The following is a 27,111-nucleotide window of genomic DNA, read 5'->3' as shown; positions in this document are numbered from 1 at the left end:
AATTTTAAGATGTTTGCTATCCTATAACTTCAGGTTAGGTCTAAATTCTCTCGCAGCGTTAAGTTAACTGAGCTAAGTATCATGTTTGAGAAATAGGTAGGGAGAATGTTTAAAGAGTGTAGATGTAGCTTTGTGTACAGTCGACACTCGTTCTCATTCTCCCGACTTTTTCTAGGTCTACTTTAACCTCTAATATTTAAAGATCAATATTTGATTACTCATTATGACTATTAAATTATATTTTTGGGATGTTGTGGTGGCTATCATTCTGCGTAAGTGGTAAATTTCTTACAAACTGGTACCATAACCGAATTTTCAGGATATACACACAATTATTTTTGACATTTATGTTCCACCCACAAGCAGAATTTTAATGCTTTAAACTTGATCACAGAGTTGAAATTAAGCTTTATGCAAATTTTAAGCAAATTTAGTTTTTACTCAATCACTGCACATAGCAATGCCAATATTTGCTATTCCTATGTTACAAAGGTACGTTATATTAGGTTACTTTGGTTATCAACTCTTTTTCGCATGCCTTATTTGCGACAGGTAACACCAAAATTGAAATAAACCCTTGTAGTTTCCCCCATTTCTGTAGTTCTATTTGATAAACTATAGTTGTTAATATTAATAAATGGGGACGTATGATTCATGACGCATGTCAAACCATACCATCCCTCAGTAAGCTATATTTTATGCAAATTTTCTATAGTTGTAATTGGAACCCTGCATCGGATGTAGTTTTAATGTAGTATAGTTGTTATTGAAACTTAACATTGATGTTATTTTACCCCGTGTTTGTCGTCTTTCCCCTTTTAAAAGTAATAGTTTAAATATGGTCTTTTTTTAAATTTAAGGTTATAATTAAACATGCAAGAATAATTTGTGTATTTTCGAATTTTATATATTTCTTCGTATAACATAACTCTTTCTGAAGTGTGAAAATATATTGCCTTAATTTTTACTGACCCTTAGTTTCATAGTCGATTTTAGTCCAATATGAGAATGCCAAATCCAATACAAGAGACCAAATGGTTTGGAAGATTAGTCTAATTCGATCTCATTTTTGAAACCACCTAAAAACTGTGATTAGGGTGATTACTCTAAACCCTCCTATAGATATGAGACTTTATTTGCTACAGTAATTGATATTCTAGATTAGACTTAGTACTTAATCTCAGCAAATTCAAATTATACAATAATTGTTGCAAAGAATATAGCCTAATTTTTGAGATCTATTTAGAAATATTTAATATTTGTGTAGATCGCGCAGCTACGGTCCAAAGTCTATCAGATTTTGGTTAACATACACATCATATGACCCAAATTATGAAAAACAAAAGATTGAGCTACAATGATTGCCGGTACCAGTCCATCTAATTAAGGTCGAAATAAGCCGTGAAAATTGTTTAGATAATGTAACATAAGTATTGGCACCCATTCGTTCAAACCTTTATAAGGGTGATTTTCCATTGATATTTTTGGGAAGTAAAAGACTAATACTTTACTTTTCCAATTTATGCCTGCATGTTATCCCATACAGAAGCCAAAAAGAACCGTAAAAAGAAGAAAGATGGCACAGGTGATTATTTGTTTTAATGTCTTTGCCAAACAGAAAAAGGAGTTTTTAAAACAACTTGACACAAATGCATGGAGAGACCTAAACAGGCATATCTATCAGATTCGGAACCTGCATAATCCATATTTTCTCAGTATGCTCCACCTTTTTATAATGGACATTGAATGTTTAGTTCATCTAAACTAATATTTCTTGGAATGACTCAATTTTGATGTAGCTATTAATTCAGTAGAAAACCTTATGACTGAAATCTTGGAAAAGGTTTTTTACATAAAATTAAAAATAATCATTTGCCTATAAAGTAAAGAAATTTAAAAAATTTAGGTTTGTGATGGAAAGATTTCAGTCTAGAGGTGTTGTGTTTACTGAAATCTAGGTTTAGCTGAATTATTTTGTTCGCCTAGCCGTGGATTTCAGTACAAATAATACTAATTTACGAAAGTCACGTTGAGTTTGAAAGAATGAGACTTAGGTTAGTGCTACATTTAATAGGCTTAGAAATATTTCTTCAACATCCTTAGAATAGTACTAAGAGCTTATTACAAAAAGTTGCAAAATTGTTTTGCAGTGGGTTCTTAGTATATGTACTGGTAAAAATAACTAGTTTATTAGTTATATCAAAAACTTAGTCCTAACTGTTGCATGACATTTACCATATAAAAACTGATAGTTTAAGTTTCATTTTCTAGTACTGCTCAATAAGCATGTATATTGTTTCAATGTGGTTCTCTAAATGTTTCATATTTTGAGCTAATTTCATTCTCAGCTATTGCCATCATTATTTTCATGAATATTTTTTGTTCATTACGACTTTGTGCATGTCCATTTTTGTTAATTTTTATTATTGTTGTTCTCATTCTTGCAACAGCATGTCGTAAAGACGCTAACAGTACCAAGGAATTATCCCCCTTGACTCCCCATGTTAACTCTCCTGACGATCTGTTGGATGGTAAATGTTTTTCTACCCCTTTTTGTTACTGTAACATGTATAGACAAAGTAGACTAATAAGATAGATATTTAATGCACATAAATTTAAAAAAATATATACCCCAAAGTAAGTCAATGATAAGAAAAACAAGTAAAGTGGTCAGTTGCAAAATTTTTTACTGTGACAATTAAGAACTTACGCAACATAAAGGGGTAAATTTTATTTCCTAACACAAATTTTTAACAGATTATCAATAAACTAAAAATGGAATATAAAATTAATTGGCTAATTTCCTAAAGTACCTAAAACTTGGCTAAAAAGATTAAATGAAACTCAACTATATAGTGCTTATATTTAAGTAAAAAGTTTTGCGGGAACAACCATGCTTAGTAAACTAATACATATTTAGTAGATCCTAGTTTCAACGTGAAATGATAGAATGAAATCCGTTACTGGTAATATATGGCCATATTTATCACGATTTTATTTCTTACAAATTTGTGCTTGAATATCATTTTATTCACTTGGTTTTTATGTTCAAGTCGTAGTCATTTTTTTATTTTTTGAAAGATTACCTATCTTTTCCTTGCTTGCTTGCTTTTTTAATGGGTTTTATCGTGGCTTCACACTTTGGGATAAGAAAAATTCATACCCTTTAACTGTGTTACACATTGTGTTGCTCTATTAGCGCTGATAGCAATGGCTTTACATAGTTTATACTTTCAATGTCTGGCTGCACACTTCAGAAAGCAAATTCTGATCTACGATGTCTGGGTCTTTCCCAAGAAAAGGTTTTAATTTTTAGAAGTGTTTAGTCTTTGCAATTTTGCCAATAGTGTTGGAGTGGTTAAGATTTTTGCTGGGTTTTGTTCCATGATCTCTTTGAACAAAAACCTTTCACTTAGCCACTTGTTAATTCGTACTCTGTGCTTTTAGTGTTGATACATATCTGCTTTTGATTTGGCTACAAGTGTATTCTTCATAAAATATATTGTGGTGGTATTTTTCAATGTCAAAATATTGTGGCTTTTGTAGAGCTGTTAGTACTTAGAAAGTGCTGTTAGTTGGTATCGCATTACATTTAAGCATATTTGCAGGCTTTATATGGTTTTTTGGTAAGTGGTATGGTACTGTACCGTTCTTCATATGAAAACCTGGTCCTTTTAACGGAGTTTTCACTTAGTACAAAGTGGTATTTGGTAACACTTGCATGTTCCCCTTTTGTCAATGAGGCAGTGATCTTGATGCTTAAAGAATGACGTGAGGTAGTCTACTTACTGAGGAATCGGAAGTCTAACATTTTGTCAGGTTAAAATTATAATCAGGGGCCTAGGAACTAATGGGGATGTTGACTCTCAAAATATTTACAAAGACTTAAATGATGTAATTGCTTTAACCTTTATAGTCGGAAGATAATGAAGGCTTAATCAAGCCAAAATTAACTCTAGTAATAGATTACTGGGCACCTCTCTTAATTTCATATCTATGATGTTTTCTTTTTAATATTGGTTTGGTATAAAAAAAATTCTTAAAAATTTAATAAATCTTTAGTTTTGTTTTGAAGAATTAAGTTTTAGTGTTTAGGCTTTCACCTACAGACCTTCGGATTTAGTTTGATGCGTTTAAAATTTTTTAAATGTTCCTATGGCCCCTGGGAAAATATTTTTTTAGTTTAATAGAAAAAGATTAGCTTCAGAATTTAAAAACATGTTCTGAGTGAATGTGATTCTTTGGTATGAAGACTATTTTGTCAAATTGTTCTTCGATAAAAGCTAAAGCAGCTTATCTGAAAACACTTTTAAATATATCTAATTTTTGAAAAATGGAACAACTTAGCTTTGCAAAATCACTCTAGTGGTCACTTAAACTGGTATTTTTATACATTGGCTAATGCGTCTTATATTTTATTCCCCATGGGTTATTTGCAAATGATTATAGATGAAGAAGCAGCAGCAGGTAACTCTCATTTAATGAACGCCACCACTGCCAATACTCACGTTCAAGAGCCTGAAGCTCCTGTTAAGAAAGATGAAGAAGTAAATCCACGCAAAGAGAAGTCAGTCTTGCAGGCGAAACTAACCAAATTGGCCATCCAAATTGGCTATGCAGGTAATCACCATGGTGATATTTTTTTTTTTTTGGGTACATAACCAGAAACTAGAGTCTTTGACTAAAGAAAGGCCTTTTGTATATGGTTGCATAAAACCTTTAACTTTATATCCATAGGTTCTACTATTGCTATCTTAACAGTACTTATCTTGATAATTCGGTTTGCGATCGATACCTTTGTTATTCAAAAATTACCGTGGAGTGCGTACTACACGCAGCATTTTGTCAAATTCCTTATCATTGGAGTTACTGTACTCGTAGTTGCGGTGCCAGAAGGTCTTCCATTAGCTGTTACATTGGCCTTAGCATATTCAGTGAAGGTATATAGTATTTTGAAGTGTAGTCGATAATGCTTTTTGTATTAACATTGAGCTTTTGTGTATAGAAAATGATGAAAGACAACAATTTAGTCAGGCATTTAGATGCTTGCGAAACAATGGGCAACGCAACCGCAATTTGCTCAGATAAAACTGGGACACTTACTACAAACAGAATGACTGTGGTACAAAGTTACACGTGCGGTAAGTACACTATTCATCAAAGTCGAGTTGAAAAAAAAAAAGGACTAAACTGTGATAACTATTTCAGCGGAACAATTCAAAACAGTTCCTCAGAGGGGAGCAATACCACCACACGTTGTGGAAAAAATTGTTAGCTCAATCTCCATCAATAGTTCTTATACGTCGAGAGTCATGCAGCCTGAAAACCCTGGAGAGTTACCAAAACAAGTGGGAAACAAGACGGAATGTGCACTTCTGGGCTATGTATTGGACTTGGGAAAAGATTTCCAGGCTATACGGGATGATATGCCAGAAGAAAAGTTCTTCAAAGTTTACACCTTCAACTCGGTTAGGAAATCTATGAGTACTGTTGTTCCTTTGCAAAGTGGTGGTTACCGTGTCTACACTAAAGGGGCTTCCGAAATGGTCCTAAAAATGTTAGTATCAATTTTTCCCAAATGTTATTTTGTGGCCTAAAATATCACTGTAATATTTCTCATCACCTTGACTTATTATATTTCAACAGGTGTAGTTTTATTATGGGGGCGGAAGGCAGACTTGAGGTGTTCTCTCCAGAGAATGCCAGTCGTCTCGTCAAGACTGTCATAGAGCCAATGGCTTGTGATGGCCTTCGCACCATCTGTGTTGCGTACAAAGATTATGTGCCTGGCCCAGCGGAGCCAAATCAATCTCACTACGATATGGAACCAGACTGGGAGAATGAAGATGGGATCATTAAAGATCTAACATGTCTTTGTGTCGTTGGCATTGAAGACCCTGTCCGACCAGAGGTAATTTAATTCCTTTCTTATCATAATCTTCTTTTTGTATTTGGGGTAGTTTTAAAGTTTGGTTTTGTGCAGGTTCCTGATGCAATTAAAAAGTGCCAGAAAGCCGGTATCACAGTTCGAATGGTTACTGGAGACAATGTGAATACGGCCCGTTCTATTGCCATGAAATGTGGAATTATTAAACCTGGGGATGACTTTTTAGTCATGGAGGGAAAAGAATTTAACATAAGAATAAGAGACGCTAATGAAGAGGTATGTGAACCCTTCTAATGTTGACTTAAGTCTGTTATTCCAATTTTTTCTTGCACTTCCAGTTTCAACAACACTTGTTGGATAAAATATGGCCAAGGCTTAGAGTGTTAGCCAGGTCATCTCCTCAGGACAAATATACTCTAGTTAAGGGTATTATTGAGAGTAAAATTAGTTCCAACAGGGAAGTTGTAGCAGTTACAGGTGATGGAACAAATGATGGTCCAGCGTTGAAAAAGGCTGATGTTGGCTTTGCCATGGTATGTTATTTTTATTTAACCTTAGTTTGCTTTTGGTATTTTGCATAATTTAATATTATTCTCAGGGTATTGCTGGAACAGATGTTGCGAAAGAAGCCTCGGATATAATTTTAACGGATGACAACTTCAGCAGTATCGTTAAGGCTGTTATGTGGGGTCGAAACGTTTACGACAGCATTGCCAAGTTTTTACAGTTTCAACTTACCGTTAATGTTGTGGCAGTTATTGTGGCTTTTGTTGGAGCTTGCGCTATTGAGGTGCGTGCTTTTACGCATAGTTCACGTGCTTTGAAGAGTTAAACAGAACTTCATTCCTTTTGGGTTTTTTCCTAACAGGACAGTCCATTGAAAGCTGTACAAATGTTGTGGGTGAATTTAATCATGGACACTTTGGCTTCCCTAGCATTGGCTACCGAACTCCCCACTGCAGACTTGCTTTTAAGAAAGCCCTATGGTCGTACCAAACCCTTAATATCCAGAACTATGATGAAAAACATCCTTGGCCATGCTGTTTACCAACTTATTGTTATATTCTCCTTGCTTTTTATTGGTGAGTTGGTATCTTAGTATTATCCACTGCCTAAGTAACAATAACATGTCAATTAGGAAAAATTATAACCGAACTGATTTTCAAAGCTATTGCGCAATCTAAGTTTAGTTAGTGTTTAAATGTGCCGAAGGTGAAATTACTATTACTAAGGACTATAACAGGCTACTCAGTGCCAGTCCAAGTTGGAGCTTGGCGAGAATGTCAGTGTTGAAAAAAGGTTCGGTTAGGAAATTAGCATTAAAACAATAGGAAGTGTGATACTTATTAATTGTAATGTTACTCATGTCCACAGTCACTTTTATGTAAAAATCTCTTAATTCATTTGATGTTTTACAGGCCATATAGTTTTTGACATCGATTCGGGTCTGGGACTTTCTTTACACTCCCCTCCTTCCCAACATTTTACCATCATTTTCAACACTTTCGTAATGATGACGTTGTTCAATGAGATTAACGCGAGAAAAATTCATGGGGAGAGGAACATTTTTGAAGGCCTATTGACAAATCGCATCTTCTATAGCATTTTAATTATTACGGCTGCCTCACAGGTAATTATACTGCTTTGAATTATGGAAACAACTCTCAAGATTTCAGAAATTTTGAAAAGCATGTGGTTTCAATTTAAATGTCCCCAACAATGTTTGAATTTGTTTCCCGCGAAAAGAAATTCTATTGATTAGGTCTGGTAATGAACCTGCTCACTTGCAACATTGGGAGGTGGTAAACAAAATTTTCAAACACTGGTGTGTGCATCCTTACACATAAAAAATATTTGTGTAGAGCATTTGTTAGTAAATAAAACCATTAATGAATGACGTGTACAGGTGGTAATTGTACAGTTTGGAGGCCGTGCCTTTTCAACTTCGGCCCTAACATTGGATCAGTGGCTGTGGTGCATATTCTTCGGCGCTGGAACAATGTTATGGGGTCAGATCATCACTACCATCCCCACAAAGCGCATTCCCAAAACCTTCACTTGGGGATCTGGCTCTCCGGAAGAGTTGGATCAAGCCGTATCGCTGGCAGAGGATGGCAGCAGTGGCTCCATATCACAAGATGTCAAACGCACAGGGCAAATACTTTGGATCCGAGGACTCACGCGCCTTCAGACTCAGGTAGGACCTAATTTTTAGCGAATATTGACATTGTACCGTTAAGCGCACTGTAACTTTCTCTCTGCCACCAAGCCTTCTTTAGTTCTTTTTACTTTTGGTTTCTTAAAATTTTCCATCCCCACCACTTTTACTCTTTCTATGCTTTTGGTATTTTTAAACTTCTTGTAAGGGCACCATTTAATACCACTATTCTACTATCAATGTAAGTTTTTATAAAGAAAACTTACCTTAGTTTTGGTGTAAAATTTTACTATAAAGTTCATAGTTTAAATGTTGAGAATATTTAGGAGCCTGAATTTCACAAAAATATTCTTTGACTTGTGGTAATTGACAAGTTTCATTAGTTACGCAAAATTTCTGACTTTTGTGCTAATTAATTAATGAAACTGGTTTCTTCCCATGTTAAGAGTTTTTCTGAATGAGTTATGTCATTTGCTAAGCAATGTTCTTGTTCTATAAGGTTTTATATTGATAATTTTTTGTTTTAAGACTCACAAGGAGTGTACCCGAGGTGTGAATCACAGATTTTGATGAAACTTGGGGGGTATGTAGACCTTGGGGTAACATGAATTTTCACCAAGGGAAAAGTTACGCTGGGCTTCCGTTTTGCTATGGCAACCAAAAATGTTTTTGACAACATAAAATGAAAAAATTACATTTAAAAAAAGCATGGGATTTTCTCGGTTTCACAAGGGGGCTACTTGATGAATTTAACCCAAAATTGTTCAAATTTAGCATTTTAGTTGAAATTTAAATTATTTTTATTTTTGGTTTTCCAAAATTTTCACTGGTGAAACCGAGAAAATCCCATGCTTTTTTAAATGTAGATTTTTTCATTTTATGTTGTCAAAAACATTTTTGGTTGCCATAGCAAAACGGAAGCCCAGCGTAACTTTTCCCTTGGTGAAAATTCATGTTACCCCAAGGTCTACATACCCCCCCCCCCCCAGTTCCATCAAAATCGGTGATTTACACCTCGGGTACACTCCTCGTCAGTACCTTACAAGTAAATTTAAAAAAAACTGAGATCACCAAGTATGCCTTATAAACAAAAATAGTTGTTTAGCATGCCAATTCTTTTTGCTAGTATAAACAAAATGCACAGATACATTATTTTATAAGAATATATGCAAAATCTCAATACAGGTATACAAAGCCTTTTGCTAGATAGATAGTACCTTATTGGACAAATAGTTAAATATCCAAATCTTCAAAATTGATGTTTATTTACCATCCGAAGTGTGTGCTATCCGATGTAGTACAAACTTTCTCGGGGTTGGTTTATTAAAATTTAAAAACCTGAAAAATCTCAAATCTTATAATTGTGATAAACTGAAATATATTAGGAGTATATCAGATGTATATATAGCGTTGCATGGTCTGTGTTCTGTTAGATATAACATTGTACACAATAATAGGCATGTGTTAAATTAATGGCTGTTAGTTTTAAACATCAATTTTGAAATATATAATGTTGTGTTGAGAAAGCTTCGTAGCTTTAAAGTGAAAGCAAATTATTTTCTGTTGCTCTAAGCCGTATTGTTATGCGCAAACTAATATCTTGGTGTTTTACTCTCAGAAGCTGAGTTAGACTTTCAAAAACAAAAAAACCTAAAATACCATTTGTAACATAATTGAGCAGCACACAACTTAAATTAAATTGAGCATAACAATGCAGTAGAGCTAACAAATTAATGTACTGTATATGTAGTTTATGGTTAGCTATGATATTAGTTTGTTACTACCATTACTATTTGATTTTTGAAGTGCATGAAAACTATTCGCGCTTCTGCTTAAAAATGGCAAACTGCATGCACTTTAAGCTTTTTACACAAAGCTTTTAGTTCATTTATACCATATTTTGCTGTAAGCATGGTTGTACCATTAATTTTTTCTACAGTATGGCTCTGCTTTTTGCTATGGGCTTAAGTATAAAATGATTTATAAACGCATAGTTGACACTTAAGTTTTTAATAACTTAGAATTGCTTAAACTTAATTATTTTACATTTTGCGTTTAGCCCTTTATTTAAAGATATTATTATAGTGTTGCAACTTTGCGTTTATAAATAAAGCAGCTAGGCATATCTTTGTTGATGTTTCTCTATCAAAATCAGGAGTTTCAAAACCCTGCATAGGTATTTAAAAAAGTAATAAAACTTCGTAAGAATTAGCTCGATAAAAATAAAACTGCGGCGAAATTAATTAAATTCGCATCAGGACTGGCATGTTTGCAGGATATGCTGCCATAAAAACTTTTAGGCTAGTATTTCCGCTCATTTTTTGCTGTTAAATAGAACGATATTTACATCTTGCTTGGTATATATACTGCTCATAAATGGGAAATCATACGATATATAATTTACATTGAAAGAAAATGCTTTAAATATTTTTTGCTTAAATTTTCTCTTAAGCATTGATTTTATGCAAATTATATTTTTTTAAATATATCAAAGGTGGCTGTTTTTTCATAGAAAGTCAATATTTTGCATGAAGTTTTATTTCAAGTGAGCCGATGTATGTGCGAATAAATCACTTTAAAATTTATGCACACTTCAGATAAATATACGCAATATCTAACAAAATTGATCTGCAGCGAGTGGATTCAAATATTCCGTGTATTATTGTACAACTTAGGCCTTGGTAATAGAAAATAAAAAGGTTTATTTAAATATTTGTAGGGCATCATTGTGTCTAAAGGAAATTTCAATTTTCAAAATGGCATATCTGAGGTCCAAATGTGACATAAACTGGCACCAATACAAACCTAATGGTCGTTGAATTTTCAGTACCGGTTAACCATTGTGATGATTGCCTAGAATCCTATTACGAGAACTAAAAAAAACCCACCAATATTGACAGATCCAATATTTTTAGCAATATTTAACGCAATTTCAAAAGCAATATTTAGATTATCTACGTAGATCAGACTAGATGACAACAAGCCTACCGATTTATATTTTATACAGTTAAATTTTATTAGTTATATGAAAATAGGAACAAAAACTGCTCAAACGAAGTATTATCAACTGAAGTGTGCACATTATACGAGAAATGTTTAAAATGAAAAATTTTAACAGCCACCTTGGATATATGAAGACTGCGCATTTTTTAAAATTATAAATTTGTTACGGTACTTGTGGTAGTAAGGGAATATCTGGTATTGGTACTAAATTTATTTAGAGAAAAAATGCTTTTGTCAAATTTTTTAAGATTTTGGTGCTTCCAGTGGTTAGTTACATACCAAAGTGTTTTTGATTTCTTTTATATTGGTACTTGTTTTTTATTTACTCTATTGCTCTTGCATTTTCTTCAAAAGTCTTTATCTGCTATTCTCTAAGAACTAGGGAAGTCTTAATGAACTTCCACATTTCACTAAAATCTTTCAGCCTTTTCTAGTACCAATTTAGGAACTACATTTTAACCCTTTCACCAATTATAAAAATAATCTTGAAACTTTATTCTATTTTTTCACTGACAAGTTTTTAAATGTAAGGATTGTCAGGTGGTTTCTTTGAAAAAAATTATGAATTAAAGTTTGTAGTCAGCCAGTATTAAGAAACATTTCCATAAAAAGTTCCTAAGCTAAACTACTGATAACTATATCCACGGAATTACAAAAACTAAAAGTAAATATTTCACATTTCACCTGTGGGGTATTATATAAACGTACAAAATCACAGCCTTTGCAGAAAATACACTTCCAATCCCCTAAAATGTCGCTAGATGTTGTTAAACTATAGAAATTAGTTTCAAATGTTTATCCGTCTTTTTCACTACTAAATGTAACAATTTCTGTAGCCCATTTCACCCCAAACCCTTTATGTAAACCCTCTATCAAACCCCATGTATATATATATTGTGTATATATACAAAACACTTGTCCTTTCAACAACACTGACCGTTCGTTGTGTATTGGCCAATTTTCTTTAGATATTGGGTTTTTCTCCAAACTTACGTAAAAGAAACCTTGCACAAAATTCTTTACATTCTCCATAGCACTTCAGCTGTTCTTGGGAGCCTGTCTTTTGCAAGATTCATTAGGTTTCTTTCAAACTCAATTCTTTCAAATTTGTTTCTCCTTTTCCTACCTTTTTCAAATTTTCAAACCTTTTGGTACAAAATCAATTTTTTTTTATACAAAATACTACCCTAAAAATTCGTCCTTGTACACATGGTTACTTTAACCAGATGCTATTTATGTTTCCATGTTCTAATGGGTGAAAATCCCAGTTTTGGTCAAATTTGTCCTAAGCTGTACTGCTATTAAATTTTTTAATTTAAGAGATTTATATACTAGTATCACATTTCTTAGGACATTTTGATGTAATTGCATGAAAAATAGATAAATGCATGTTAAAAACGACACAATAGGCTGTGGATTGTTTAGGGCCTTGTTAATTGACGGCTTTTAAAATTAATTTTGCTCGTGAAAATACCTCTACATGTTATGGTCAAAAAAGCACGCACAGAAGGCTGTGTGCCCAAGACATGTAGCTGTAGTGTCGCGCGCTAAAACGTTATTTAAAAATCCTTCAATTATCTGAATTTATGGCTTTTCAACTGTGACAGCCCTTGATTGTTTGATGGTAAACAACTAAAAATTGACCAAATTCTATTTATAATAAACTTAATTATAAAGCACTATCGTAGCATGTGTGTGCTTGACTGTCCAAAACTGTCTTTTTTTCTAATTCCTTTGACCATTTCCCTATTTTCAATTTTAAATAACTACCATTCAATAAAAATAACCCAATATGTTCTCTATCAAGAACGCGTAGAGGTACTAAGAACTATGAATGATAGCATTGTCCCCTGCTGCCATGATCTTATACTTTCTATGTAATAATCCATTACACCAAGGCCCAAGTTAGGCTTAAGCCATCAGCAAAGTATAACTTCATGGCGCCAAAATTTAAGTCTTTCATAGTTCTTAGTACCTCTATGCGTTCTTGTCTCTATCAACACTGTACCATTCCATAATATTTCACTACCAAAACAAATTTCCATGTTCTACACAATCATTATTTTTTCAATGCCTGATATCAATATCGTAACATAATTAGCCTAAATTAGATTTTTAGTTCAATAAGTTAAAATTTCCTGCAAAATGCCCGTCCAACGCGATGAACATATGGAATGAAATTCTTACAGTATTAATATTTTATTAAACTTCTGATTATATAAATTAATAATTTTTGCTTGGTATAATTTTTTCACATTATATTTTTTAGTGTTTTATGTACAGTGTTAGTAAATGCATGCTTTATAGAAATAATATAGGTTTCAACTCATTGGTACTTAGTTCGATAATATAAAATGTTTGCATGTTTTGTTAGTTAAGTTTATAGTTAGCTAAAAGTAAAATTTCCAATATTATTAACTGAACTTAGTGAGATCTTAGGTAGACATTTATTCCTGCAATTGAGATTTTAACGGTTTTAACAATCTAGCTCCCATTAGTGGAAATGGTCAAAGATGTACTAATATTTAAAATGTTTGTTTTTTTTAACCCAAAGTATTTTAATTTATATGCTTGTTATTAATCGTAAAGTTTTATTACGATGGTACCAAAATTGTGTTTTTTCCCTTTTTTTAATTATTACGAATTTCAGTAGACAATTTTTATCTAATCTGACTCCTACCACTTTCCTTGAATTTTATTTCATGTGACGAAGAATTGTAGCTTGATAATTTATAGCTTTATGATATCAAAAAAAATTATATCCAGAGAAATTTACACGTTTCCATGAAGTTTATTAGTAATTTGAACAATTTTATTGAAGGATTATCCATCCTATAACGCAATAGTACCTTTAAAAAAAACCGCTGTTGATAGAATCAGTCTAGCTTTCATCTGATTTTTACCAATGTCTTCACATATAGTATTAGGAATCAGTAGTAATTCAAGAGTACTGGTAGATGTTGTTTGATTATTAAACAAAATTGTCTATGGGAAGTGGATTCGTAGTTTTTTATTTTGAAATTTGTATGCTGTATGTATGTTTTTCTTCCCTTTTTTCCATTTTCCACAGCTGAGAGTAGTGCGGGCCTTTAAGAGCACATTGGAAGACATGGAGGAAAGGCGTAGTGTTCATAGCTTACACAGTTTACACAGTTTACGTAGCTCCCGTAGTCATCCCGGGCCCAGACCACTCTCCGACTTTAGCTACATTGATGAAGACAACACCAAAACCCCATCACCCAATGATTACGCGTATGGAAACAACTCCTCCCAATACCATAAAATCTCATCCAACACCACTAACTCCGACGCATCCAAGAACAACTCTACCAACAACGCGAGGGACCAGTTGGGACGCAATAATGCCATCAACCTTGCCTCAACGCCCACGGCTAGCGAGCCAGACTCGCACCAAATCTCCTCATCCGAAACAGCCCCACTCATGGACCGTAACAATTCCCCTTTATCGGGTATCCCCTCATCACCCGTGGGTGCCACACTGTCCCCCTCAGCTGTCAATGCTACCCAAACTACGCCTATGAACAGTTCTTCATCTTCCACTGCCTCCTTTGGCACGACTAACAACAACCGGGCTGCTAATTTCGCAGTAACTAACCCGTTGAATCAGGGTTATCATTTACTGACCGAACCTAGCAAAATACACGAAACTAGTATATGAACAGTTTCCAATTTTTGCCATCCCCAATTTTTCACTCGTAATGTACTGTACACTCTATTCCCTTTTAACATTTAAAGAAGTATACTGGAATACCAAAAGTAAGGCACATTGAGGTTGAATTAAAAAAGGGGCTCTATAAAACATTGCCACTGAATGGGTTTACCAGAAACCCTATTTGACCTCTATGAAAAGTAATGTGGTGCCATAATGAACTTATGGTTTTATTAAAACAAATGAAGGGGAAATACGCGTTGTTGTGTTTTTGTTTGAACATTTGGACGTGCATACTTTTGGACTTTGTGTTTTTAACGCTGTTTTTTTTATTTTAATCAATTTATTTGATCATATAGATTATGCATTTTTTTTTGTCTCCCTATGAATCTAAACTTAAGAAATTTCACTATGATAAATGGGTGAATTATGGCATTTAAAAAGAGGATCTACCTAGGTTTTTTGCGTGCTTGAAGCTAAGGTTAGCCTTTTCACAGGCCTCCCTAGTTTAGACAGAAATCTCAGTTTTTTTTTTGATCGATGTGACAATTACTAGTTTTCCCAATTAGTCCTTTGTAATGTTTAAGTTTTTTTTTAATATTAGATCAGTATTAACCAAATTTTTTTGTGACGGCTTCCGTATGTGCGGGGGGAGGGTTAAGGTATATTGTGCGGGGCTAGGACCTTTAAACAGTCAAAGTTTTTTGTTAATATTTGTGGCCAGTATCTGGCATTAAGTGTATAATTGTAAAAATGGCTGGTATGAATGCTGATAAAAATATTATCCATCTGATCAAATTTTGCAAGCGAATGAGTGAATGAAAGATTTAAATTGCCGTAAGTAAATAAAAAAGTAGACCTTTTTAAACATCGTGAAACTCGTTATTATAGTCTGTGCGTTATACGTTGGCTTATTAATTAACCATATATAAAATTTTACCCTTTTTTGTATATGTTAGGCAATTTTTGAGAGTTCTGTGGTATCTTTTGGTTTTTACAAATTCTTAGCAAAATCTAATTAAGAAAGGTACTGTTTTGCAGGATACTAAAACTTTGCCTTTAAGCAAAATCTCTTGATTATTTTACGCATTTTCTACCTTCATTTAAACAGCTCCCTATTTTTTCAAAGTTTGGCTCTCTTAATGGAAATACTCAAGAATTTTTTCAACTATAAACCCAGGCCTATTTATCTTTATTTTCAAATAAGCCTTGGCTTTATTTACTTTTTAAAAACTGAGGCTTAGCTTAGTTACAATCTCAATTTTCAATTTCTATATAGGCCAATGTAAAATTTAGTAACACTTAAATTTTTAAATGTGAATTAAACGCTTCTATCAGCAAGTTTTTGGCTGTTCTTAAATATACATAGCACGTGTTTAAAAAAATATGATCAGCGTTTCGCAATTAAGGATACCATATATAATGTTAGTCATAATTTGCCTTTTTGGATTAGGATGTTACTACACAACGATCAAGCACATATTAGTGTGTGTTCTGTGTGTTTGGAATGACAGAATTTCAATTGCTAAGAATGTGTGCTGTGTGTCATAATGTTAGCAGTTAGGGGGAGTTAATAAATTTTTGGTATATTGAACATTATTCAACTTAGATTATCTAATGAGTATCCCAATAAGACTAAAATTGCTTTATTACTATAATATCACCTGTGGGTTGGGGTTGTATTTAGGTTATCAAATTAAAATGCTTGATGACTGATTCTTTTTTAGGTGTTTTTGATGTATATAGTTTTTTTTTTCTCAAAAGTAAAGCTTCTCATAAAATTTTATTTTATATTTTTAAATCCATTTAGCATTTTTTTTAATTTCCAAAAACCTATTTACACAATTATTTTTCTGACAGGTACCTAATCTAGAGACTCCTCTTTTTTTTCTTTTCTTTTTAACTATGCAGCTTTGAGACAATTAGTAGACAAGATTTTGTGGTTAATATAATGAGTAACTATCATTAGCTAGGAGTAATACAAAAATATTACTTTTAGTTATTGATGCTTTCATATTACCTCTAAAATATTTTATTTAAATTAGGCTTTCAATTTTAGCGTATTAGTTGTGTAATTAATAAAATAATGTAAAAAATGTACACTTTAAACAAATCCAAAATAGGGGGGGGACATTATATTGGGGGTTAAATTTTTTTAAATTTATCCCTTAAACAACATCCTAATATGCAATTATAGTTAGTTTTTCAGTTACCGAATAGTGTAGAATAGGCTGGGTTAATGTGACATCTAACATACAGGCTTAACCTTATCCCCGCCTTAACCGATACATTCAGGTAACCCTAAATCTCACTGTAAAAAACAATTTGGTATTTTGTTTTATAACTTCCTTCTTACGTTCAAATGTAGTACGTACTTAAATATATATACGTAGCTCAAGAGGTTTTAAACAACTTAAAAATCTCTAAATGGTATTTTACATTAGGTAACAAACAAATTAAATTATATAATAAAGAAATATAAAATATTTCATTCTATAGTTATATAGAAAGAAATTATATATTATAGTTATCAAATATGGAGTGCAATTTTCAGTTTCAGTTGTTACGAAATCTTATCAAGAAAAATTTATAAATAATTTTTTTAAAAGAAACGATTTTTCAAAAGATTATAAAATTCCGTGAAGACGAAGCTACTATATTCAATGCCTGTTAATGTATATATTCATAGCAATACATGGCATGTCTGTGTGTGAATGGGTTATTTTCAACAAGAAACCAAAAATATAGTAATGAATTACCTGTGTTAGCATGAAAGAGCTGCTCAGAACTAATTATTCAGCAAATTTTAGTAATTGTAGACTTAGGTGGTTGGTTTATCACTATTATAATTAAAAAACCTACAGAAATGTCAACCTAAAACCTTTTTCACGATATAAATTTATAAAGCCCCACAATTTTTAGTCTAAATAGTTCACTAAATAAGTCCGTATATTTTTTTATTTAGCTTTTTAAAAACAAAATAATCTAGTCGTCCTTAGAAAACAATAACCTTCTGGCCCCTTGTTAAGAAATACAAATATTTCTCTCTTTACTAAAAAAAAATAGAATTAAACATTTCTCAAAAACGTTGAAGAAAATGAAACTTAAACAAAACTTGTCTATATCTCGTTAAACGCTTTTAAACAAAATTCTAGGTTACTTTTAAGTGTTATTGAAAACAAAAAAAATTAAAAAAATTCAACTGTGCATATTTTTTATTTAAGAAAACGAAACATATTGTACTGTAATGTGATAATCCTTATGTACAGAATCTCATAGAAGTATTAAACCAAAAAGATAACTAATTTGCGTTATTTTAGTAAAAATATTTCGGAGGTTTAAGAGTAAATTCAAAGACATGTGGTGATTTCATGTATACCTGCAAGGTTTAAAAAGATTTTCCTTTGTAGAATATTAGATTTTATTTTTTGTTAAACTAAATAAAAATTGTTGATTTTAAGATTTTGATTTTGGTTGGTAGAATAGTGTTATTGCATCAAAATTTCAAAAATCAGCCATTTTATTTAGTAATATTTTTGCGGCTGTCGCTGTTGTATTGTTGTACTGTTGCTGTTGTTGTGTATGCTTGTAACAATTCCCATAGGGATGATAAACCGGAAATTGTTAAAGATAACTGCATTTGCGTTATTTTGATGATTTTGCGGTTATCTATAAACCTTTAAATATGTAAAACTTTTTTCAGCGTGAATTTACTCTTTAAACTCACGTAAATTGGCTTTATTAATTAGCGGATCTGTGACAGTTTTTGTCTTTAAAATGTGGTTAGTATGTACTTTCAAATTTCGTGGGTTATTTTACCTCTTTTAAGGTTGAGTATAGATGTCATCGTAAGTAAAATCGTACGCCCTAGCTACTCAGCAGCGACATCTATCCCTGACCCCAACGAGTGATGTCACATGGCGGCTACTGTTCCTCCATGAAAAACGTTAAAATTGTTTTTAGATTCTCTAATTACTTATATAAATTCTGTTGTTTTTGGTAAAGACATCAAGATTTGGTGGGGAAATGAACGAAAGGGGGGTGTTTTTGAAATTTTTTAATTGAATACTGGTTATTTCACTGTTTTGGCGATGTCTCTAAAGGTGATTGGTGGAGAATTACAGGATCGCTTGATCCCAGTGCCCTACAGCAAGAGTGCCACAGACCAAGCTGTAAGCTCCTTATTTGTTCTTAAATTTTTAAAATTAGTCTTAATTATACGTAAATGAGCGCTAATGATAATCTTTACTAAGTGCATTTCTCAGAGTCAAGTGCAACTCTTTTGAATGATGTAGGTTTTTTCTTTGGTTGCTCTCAGAAGAAATTATGCTTATAATTAAGTTATTTTCGATAATTAGATGTATCATAATTGTAGATAAATATCCAACAAGATAAAATGAGTTACTTTACCCTTATATAATGATCTATGTGAAGGTGACGTAACAATTTAAATTGGTTTCATAGCCTATGGAACCAAATTTGAGTAGTGGTTCTATTTGCCAGTATATTTTAGTGAGAAGGTGTTTTGCGTTTTGTTTTTAGGAGAAATAAGTTAGGATCAGAATTACTGAAGTGTTCCCTTATTGTTGCAATTGACTCGAGAAATGATATAAAATCATATTTTTAATACGCAGTTTCAGGAATTTAATTTAGAAGGGTATATTGATAATGAATCGTATTATATCCAACCTATTACATCATGCATGTGCGAATTATGGCTTAAAAAAATCTTCCCATATCTTTCACTAAAAAGTACCCAAATTGTTAAAATTGAAGAAATGAGGTTTCATTTTTTTTGGTTTTATTTTGTTTTTTGATATTCCCCCCACACAATATGAAAAAGGCTTGCTCGAGTTTTTTCGAAACAATCTTTCACTGTTTTGAACAAAAGGGTAAAATTCAATATTTGGTTGAATTTTTTGAGGGTAGATGTACAAAACCTCGTTATAAATAGTTGTTTCAGAACATTTTTTCCCCCAATCCAAAATCAAAATATTTGTTTATACATATGTATTTTTTATGGCCCGTATTATCCCCAATCCCCTTAGTTAAATAACTATTTTATTTTAAGGTAATTATTTCGAAATAAGAGAAATCAAATTTATTAAGGTTGTGTGAAATACAACATAACCCAAGAAATTTTTTTCTCAAAAAATGCATGTAGGTTTTATCTTGGGTTTTTTTTTTGCATTTTTGCTTTTATTTTTCTTTGGTAAGAGAAGTTCCGAACCAACTACCTGTTTGGTTTAATTTCTTATTTGTTGTGTAGTGGTTTCCAGATGTGTTTTTTTTTTATGAAGTTATAAACACAAAATTACGGAAAGTTCACCAAATTGACTTTATTTGTATTAACGCTTATTGATGAAATTTAAAAACTGCTAAGAAAAGCCAATCAGAGTTTGATAGAGTGAAAATTCAAAACTTTACCTGTAATATGTAAAAAATATTTATAATACCAAAATTTTTGTTTAAAATATAGCTAATATATATGCTTAATTGGCTTTCAAACACATGATCCTGTGATTGGCTATCACTTAGGCAACTTTTTAAAATCACCAACTAGAGTTTGAATAAAGCCAATTAAATTTTATTTTTTAGACGTACATAAACTTGCTGCGCTATATATTTTTATACAAATGTGCACCGTGTTAGGAGTATGTAGTATAACTTTTTAAAATATCATTTTCATTGAAAAGCTGTAAAAGAATCCAAAAGTAGACAATTTAGAGGAAAAAAGACCCCCGAGCTGTTTTCAGTTTCCGTGTCATGTCAATCTTTCTATTTTTTAGTCATTGTTGTTTCTAATAGCAAATTTTCATTTAGGTGAACCCTGTACAGAAATCAAACCAAAATGTTGAGGTATTGATATCTCTTCAATATATACATATATTACCTTTATACAAATACCTTTATACAATTAGCGATAGGTATAAAATTTTAAATCGTTAAAACAACACCGTAATTTCTAATGAGTTAAAAGTAGATATTATCGCTAACAAAACGAAAGTACATTTTATATATCTAATATATCTGACATCTTGCACATTTAGGACATTTTTTTTTAACCATGGCATGCGCCAAAAAGCTCAGGGAACAGTTCTGCTTAAAAATATACTATAACGATTAAAAAAACATTGTCAGCAGAATGATTTTTCTTTGAGTTTTTAACATGAACTGATTTTGGCTCAAATGGAAATAAATAACATTACATGTAATTTATTTTCCAGTTGAATCTGTTTTTTTATTTCAAAGAAATAAAAAAATATGCATGGAGCTATATATTTATATATCGCAGTTGTGGTATCAATATAAGTATATGAGGTTCTGCTAGTAGTATAAAAAATTTTAAAGTAGCATTTATAAAATTGCTGATAGTTGCTTATTGTGACTTTACTGTACTAAAATATATATTTTTTTGTTTTAATTGGTAATATATAGTTAACGTGTAGAATTTATTTCCATTTAGCTTGTAGCTCCAAACTAAAAATAGGTTTTATGCAGTGTACTATTACTAGCATTTATTTTAAACTAACCATATTAACGTCTAAAACCACATAATTTTCAATATTTTGTATTATCATGAGTAATTTTTTTTTAATTTAAAAGTATTATAGGTTTAAAACCAACCAGAAAAATCAGGGGGCACTATTGCATCCAATTGAGATTTTGTTGTTTTTAATGCAAGAGAAATTTACTCATGATACTACATAGACCAAAACATTTTAGGCCAATTGCTTTTATATTTTCCCAAACCTTACAAAATTTATCAGCCAAATGTTTACCCATAAGAAGTTAAATTTTCATAAGATCGATCATATTTAATTTAAAATACATGCCATTTATACTTATTCGCCACCAAATATTCCAAATAATAGATCACTGCAAATTGAAACCCTATTTCATAGAGCTGCGTATCTTTATATATTATTTAAGGTGCGGCCGTGTACTTTGCGATTGTTCGATTCAGCAGCGCATGGCTCAATAGATGTTAGCTTTTGTTATAAAATACGTTCGTAAAGCTACAAAATATATAAATAAAATTAAAGCAATGTTGCTAATATGTTGTTATAAAAGTTTTGCTTGGCATAATTTTATTATATAATCAACCTCAACTGTTTACCATAAATAAATTTATTAATTTTTTTATTTTATTAATTTTAAGTTATTGCTTTTTCCAATTTAAGGAATATTTTTTTTACTAGAATTTTTTTGAAATTAACTAAGGGGATGGGGTATTTTAATGTTGAAGTGATATTCAACAATTACCCATATGAAATATTTATTTTTTTAAGGATCAAAACCAAATATAGTATTTATTAAAATAAATACTCGCATGGACCTCAATAATTGAACATTATCAAAAAAAGTCTAAAAACTTAAGTTCAAGTTCAAACCATTTGGTTATAAAGCATGAAAAAAGGTCCAATATTTTTGACGAGGTTTTTTTTAAGACTTAATCAGCTAGATTCCTATCAGAATATATATTTAAAAATGTAGACTTTAAGCATGGTGTAAAAAATCTGGTAAAAAATATGGCTGGCTCAACATAAATGAAAATTTCAGAGGAAGGCAGTGAAAAGCATGCGTGTATAGACAATCTAACACATTAACCAATCAGCATTCAGCAATGTACTGCGATGAAAAACTGCAAAAAAAAACAACAACAAACATGCCCGTCTTGTTGAAGTGGTTTTATGGCTAAAATTTTTATATTTTTTTGACTCGTACAAAAAGGCAAAGAAAAGTTGTATTGCGATCATTTAATTATACTTTTTTAACCAAAGGGAAAATTGTTTTTAATTTCATAGTAAGATTTTTTTGCTTGTATATTTTATACAGTAATGTGCATGCTGTCTTTTATTTGGCTTAACTTTGAACAAGGCTGACAAGTTATGGCTTTTCATGCAAATATTTTGCGCTGTTTCTAATTTTTCTCTTAACAAATCTTAAAAAAAATATATGACATTTATACTTTTCGATGCTGTTTGAAAGGTTTTTCAAAGGCACAAAGGAAATTTATCTCTTGGGGATTTTTTACAATTTCCCCTATAAGAGAATGATAATTTTGAGGATTAAACAATCTTGTGCTTATAAACACTTATTGTGTAGGCGAGAGAGAGCTATTTCATTTCGGTAACCAAGCCAGTTTGTAAACTTACTGGTTGGGTACAAATGGAGTTAACAACTAGAGCACTAATCGGCTGGAAAAGACAAGTTTCAGAGACTAAAATTAAGGCTTTTCTAGTTATTTATATACAATTCTTTATTATATAAAACAAATAAGCATCGAAAAGTATTTTTTTCACCTCCAAATTTCCTCCACTACACAAATTAAGTTTATTTATAAAAAAAATCACCGCCTTTTCAAAATTTTTACACAATCCTCCTTCCGTTGAAAACTCCCTGGCTTAAATTGAATCAAAACCCACCGTTCTATGTATTATTTTTTCTATTTCTTTCGTTTGGTTTCTTTCTTTTTACTATGTGTCTTACAGATCCGGGTAGTAAACGCTTTCCGCAGTGGCTTAGACACTCGCAACCCTGCTCAGTCTACTGTTATGAAAAGAACGGCATCAGGCACGGGGGCTTCTACCTCTTCAGCCAAACGCTCATCAGCCACGTCGGTTGATAGTTATCAGGCATCTATCCCGCTTGACGATGCCCGAAACCCTACATCTGATAGGGAACTCGCTAGCAAGTCTACTACAAATAACAAGCCCCAAGATTCAAACGCTGACCCGAAAACTGGTGACAATGTTGAAACTACAGTATGAGAGTTATAAATATATATAAATATAACTATATAACCTTGGGAGATCGTTTTAGAGCGTTAAAAAAAACTCGAACAACAATGTTTAACCGTGAAAACATAACGGGATTTTTTTAAATTAAATCTCGGTGAAAAAAGTGCGGATTATTGCAAAGAGAAATAAACTCCGTTTAGAATTATAGAATAAACTTTAAAAAAACACAAGTGACTTCTCACGCGAAAAAAACTACGTAAAAAATGGTTGAAAAAACAAAAGCGACCATTTTGTTTTCTTTTCAAAATGGGGGTTCGTTTTTTTTCAAAACTTTTTATTCACAATGAGAAGAAATATAAACTTGAGGTTTTAACCATGTTTTGAAAAAAAAATTGGCCTGCTTAAAGTTTATTCAATATACATAAAACCCTGTTTGAGATTATTATTTATAAATTATTATCAAATTCTCCAGCTGATTTTAAATATTAGTTTATAAAGTGTTGGCGTTGTTTTTTATTATTTCGTTTCTGGACCCTTTCCTCAGTTTAGTTAAACATTAGCCTTGAATGTTTTTTAGTTATTTTATGTTTAGTTAAAAAAAGACTATACTGTGAATATCTTTAAGAATTTAGGCGTATATTTAACGAAGAGAAAGTAAATAAAAATATATCGCTTCGTATTGCAGGTTATGGGAGAATTCCAAAGGAGATTTAGTACATTAGCCGTTGAGGAGTTACCATAATCATAATTAATGGAGTGTTTAAAAATGATATAATTTCTCTCTTAAATTTTATTTTTTCGTTTATCCTTAAATAAAAATCAGTGTGCATTTTTCCAAATTCCCTCTTTACTCCTCCTGGCCAAAAACCAAATCACTCTACATTTTTATTCATCACGTTGTATTTATTTCAATTTCTAATTTAAAACAAAAATCCCTTTTCCCTCCCATGACCGTATCATTTTTGTTTATTAGTTTATAGTTTATCTAATTTATATCTTTTAAGGAAAAAACAGAATCATTGAAAATGTTAATGGTTTGTTATATTATTCAAAATCGTGTGGTGATCAATAGCCTTCTTGTTAAATAGAACAAATTAAAAAAATTATTTATTAAAAAACACGGTTAATATATATAATAATTATGAATTCGTCCTATTGAAAAAAAACAAGTTTAACTGTTTTGTGCATGTTTTTTATGTACATAAACAAAACTTTTTCTTCACAAATTTTCCTCTTAAGTAGGAGATATATTATCAATTCAAAAAATATATTTAAATCATTTGTTAAAGAAATTTCAAGTTCCTGAATTTTAACTAGGTAAAAATGAAAAGTTTGTTGCGAGTTAATTAATTTCATGTATTAACTAATTACAGTATTGTACTTATAATTGACAGGGTGTAGCCTAAATATCCCCTAGACTTTCTAATATACTATTTAAATACGTTGTTAACTAAGAAAAACTCCCACCTCTAAGGAAGCTTAATTTGTTTAGTTCAAAATTAGGTCTGAACATCAAATTATACGACAAAACAGAAAACTTAAATAAGCGTGTAGCGTTTAGTATTCAGGGTTTAAAATCGAAGTATGTAGAAGGATTTACAATGGAAAATGTGTGGACATCAGATATCTTTATTGGAAAACAGTTTTAGTTTAGTTATGAAAACTAAAGTATACAAAACCGCAAGTGTTTATACGGAGGAACTGAAACAAATCTTAATGCGAAATCCTAAGATGAAAACAAAAAACGAGAAAAAGCAGTTTAAGAAAAATACAACATGAATTCTCAACAAACTTTCTCGAGTTAAGCCTTTCTCATTCAAGCTACTACCATAACCGTACCGTGTTATACATACAAAGATGAAGAGAGATGGAAATATCGAAATAGTTTGGAAGCTAAGTGAGAAAAGCTACAACTAAAACCAAACTAAAAAACAAACGTAAAAAAGAGCCCTCTTGTGATTACGTGTGCATCGAAATAAATGAAAAACTGTTAAAAAAAATGCTCTACAGCAATTCGTGGAACACTTGAAAAAAACCCAAGAAATTAAAAAAACGTAGTATTTTACCAAAAAACACTAACGTTTGAATGTAAAGAAAAAACGTGTAAAACATAAAAAAACAATTCGCTTATCATTTTTGTTTTTTGAATAGCTATTAAGTGGAAAGCCGAGATTTTTAGCGTTCGAGTGGAAATGGAATTAATTCTATTAGTGACATCGAGCTTTGCAGCCTCAGCTTTATGAAACAAATACATAATAAAACAAATAGGGGATGTAGAAAAAAAATTATACAAAATTCAATCTCCTTAAATATGTTGTTACATTATAAATATATATATAAATACTTTGAATTTCATTACCTAAATTATGAAAACCCAACCTCCCATACCCATAAAACCACCCAAAAATTTCCAAAACCACCCAACCAAACCTCCACTGTTATAAAAACAACAAATGAAAAAATCAGATATTGTGCAAAACAAAATGAAAACAAAAAGTTACTTAAGAATGCTTTGGCACTGAAAATATCTTCTTAAAAAAATCTTTTTCAAAAACCATCAGAAAAATTGCTGTCATCTGTGTGCGTGAAAAAAATTTAAGAGCAGAAAAAAAATTCAAATATCAAAAAAAAATGCATACCCTAATTGTAAAAGTGCACCCCCCATGTATCTGCAGCATGGTAGAGAAGTTAATAGGCGAATAAGCAACCCTGTTTTCGATAACTAATTAAAAAGGGTTTATATAACTAGCTCTGTGTTCTTCAAATTAAATAAAACAAAAAATCAAACCCCTTTGGGTTGTTGACAAAAAAAGGTTTTTATTTTAAACTTCCTCTGATCCCATTTTAGCCCACCCTCTAGTTATCGTTATTGTGACAAAAATGCTAAGTGTTTAAAAAAAGAATAAAAAACCCCTGGTGCGTTCACTGTTTAATGAGATTGTACATTTTTCCATCCACTTCATAATATACTGTTAAAAATAAAACTTGTTTTCCCATTTTTGTCTTATCTATTATTTTGTTAGATTATTTTGTTTTAAGCTAATAGGACTTTTTGATTTATCATTTTTGAAAAAGTAGATTAAATATAATATGGCAGGGGTTCAAATAATTTGAACAAGCTAAAGCATCTTGTTCTGAACGTTTTACCCATAAAAAAAGCTAATTTTAAATAACTTTCGATAAAGCAAAGGCGTACAAAATTATTTACCTGAAATTGAAATTCGTCCAGAATTTTTCAAATGATTATGTGTACCTTTAACAGACTTATTTTATTTTTACTATAAGCATAAGCACGGCCAACTTTGATTTCTCGCGCATCTCTCGCTCTACAGCGGCCATCTCATTCGTTGACGTTCCTGTGTTAACCTATGAGCAAAAGATGTGTATGACGTCAGCGTTCCTAGCGGATTATTATTTTTAGTATAATTTTTACATTGGGGACAATATAACCACCGAGCGTGGCGCTGAACTCCTACACATTATAGTACAGTTTATAGGGGGAAAATCCTTGCTCGCGGAATTTCGACGAATGTGTTGGCCGTAGTAGCGCGAACAGCGCGTGATCAAAGTTGGCCGTGGCATAAGTAACATGCTAACATAGATATAGGAAACGTATATAAAGGTCTAGATAAAATATTTCAAAGGGAGT

The 27,111-nt window shown here is 31.7% G+C and overlaps 1 protein-coding gene across 9 annotated transcripts in view; it reads left to right on the top strand.

Annotated features, from left to right (window-relative positions):
* Nucleotides 1-26,458, top strand: part of PMCA (plasma membrane calcium-transporting ATPase 3) — a 133,112-nt gene extending 106,654 nt beyond the window's left edge. For 3 of the 9 annotated variants that reach the window (XM_090176582.1, XM_090176589.1, XM_090176574.1), the window contains 14 exons: nucleotides 1,547-1,585; nucleotides 2,451-2,531; nucleotides 4,450-4,620; nucleotides 4,738-4,940; nucleotides 5,006-5,141; nucleotides 5,209-5,557; nucleotides 5,647-5,911; nucleotides 5,984-6,163; nucleotides 6,226-6,420; nucleotides 6,486-6,677; nucleotides 6,756-6,969; nucleotides 7,306-7,517; nucleotides 7,794-8,084; nucleotides 14,119-15,588. In XM_090176582.1, coding sequence (XP_090032708.1) covers nucleotides 1,547-1,585; nucleotides 2,451-2,531; nucleotides 4,450-4,620; nucleotides 4,738-4,940; nucleotides 5,006-5,141; nucleotides 5,209-5,557; nucleotides 5,647-5,911; nucleotides 5,984-6,163; nucleotides 6,226-6,420; nucleotides 6,486-6,677; nucleotides 6,756-6,969; nucleotides 7,306-7,517; nucleotides 7,794-8,084; nucleotides 14,119-14,727 — 3,137 coding nt within the window. In that variant the 3' untranslated portion in view covers nucleotides 14,728-15,588. Of the gene's footprint in view, nucleotides 1-1,546; nucleotides 1,586-2,450; nucleotides 2,532-4,449; nucleotides 4,621-4,737; nucleotides 4,941-5,005; nucleotides 5,142-5,208; nucleotides 5,558-5,646; nucleotides 5,912-5,983; nucleotides 6,164-6,225; nucleotides 6,421-6,485; nucleotides 6,678-6,755; nucleotides 6,970-7,305; nucleotides 7,518-7,793; nucleotides 8,085-14,118; nucleotides 15,589-18,821; nucleotides 18,891-20,541; nucleotides 20,578-23,213 lie in introns of those variants that run through there. The other 6 variants (XM_090176604.1, XM_090176607.1, XM_090176614.1 and 3 more) reach the window with 6 other exon arrangements.
* The last annotated feature ends 653 nt before the right edge of the window (nucleotides 26,459-27,111 follow it).

This window comes from Leiobunum rupestre, chromosome 1 (assembly GCF_980474605.1).
Source record: "Leiobunum rupestre chromosome 1, qqLeiRupe1.1.hap1, whole genome shotgun sequence".
Taxonomy (NCBI): Eukaryota; Metazoa; Arthropoda; class Arachnida; order Opiliones; family Sclerosomatidae; genus Leiobunum; species Leiobunum rupestre.
Note: the sequence above shows the minus strand (reverse complement) of the source record. Positions and strands in the feature narration are given on the sequence as shown.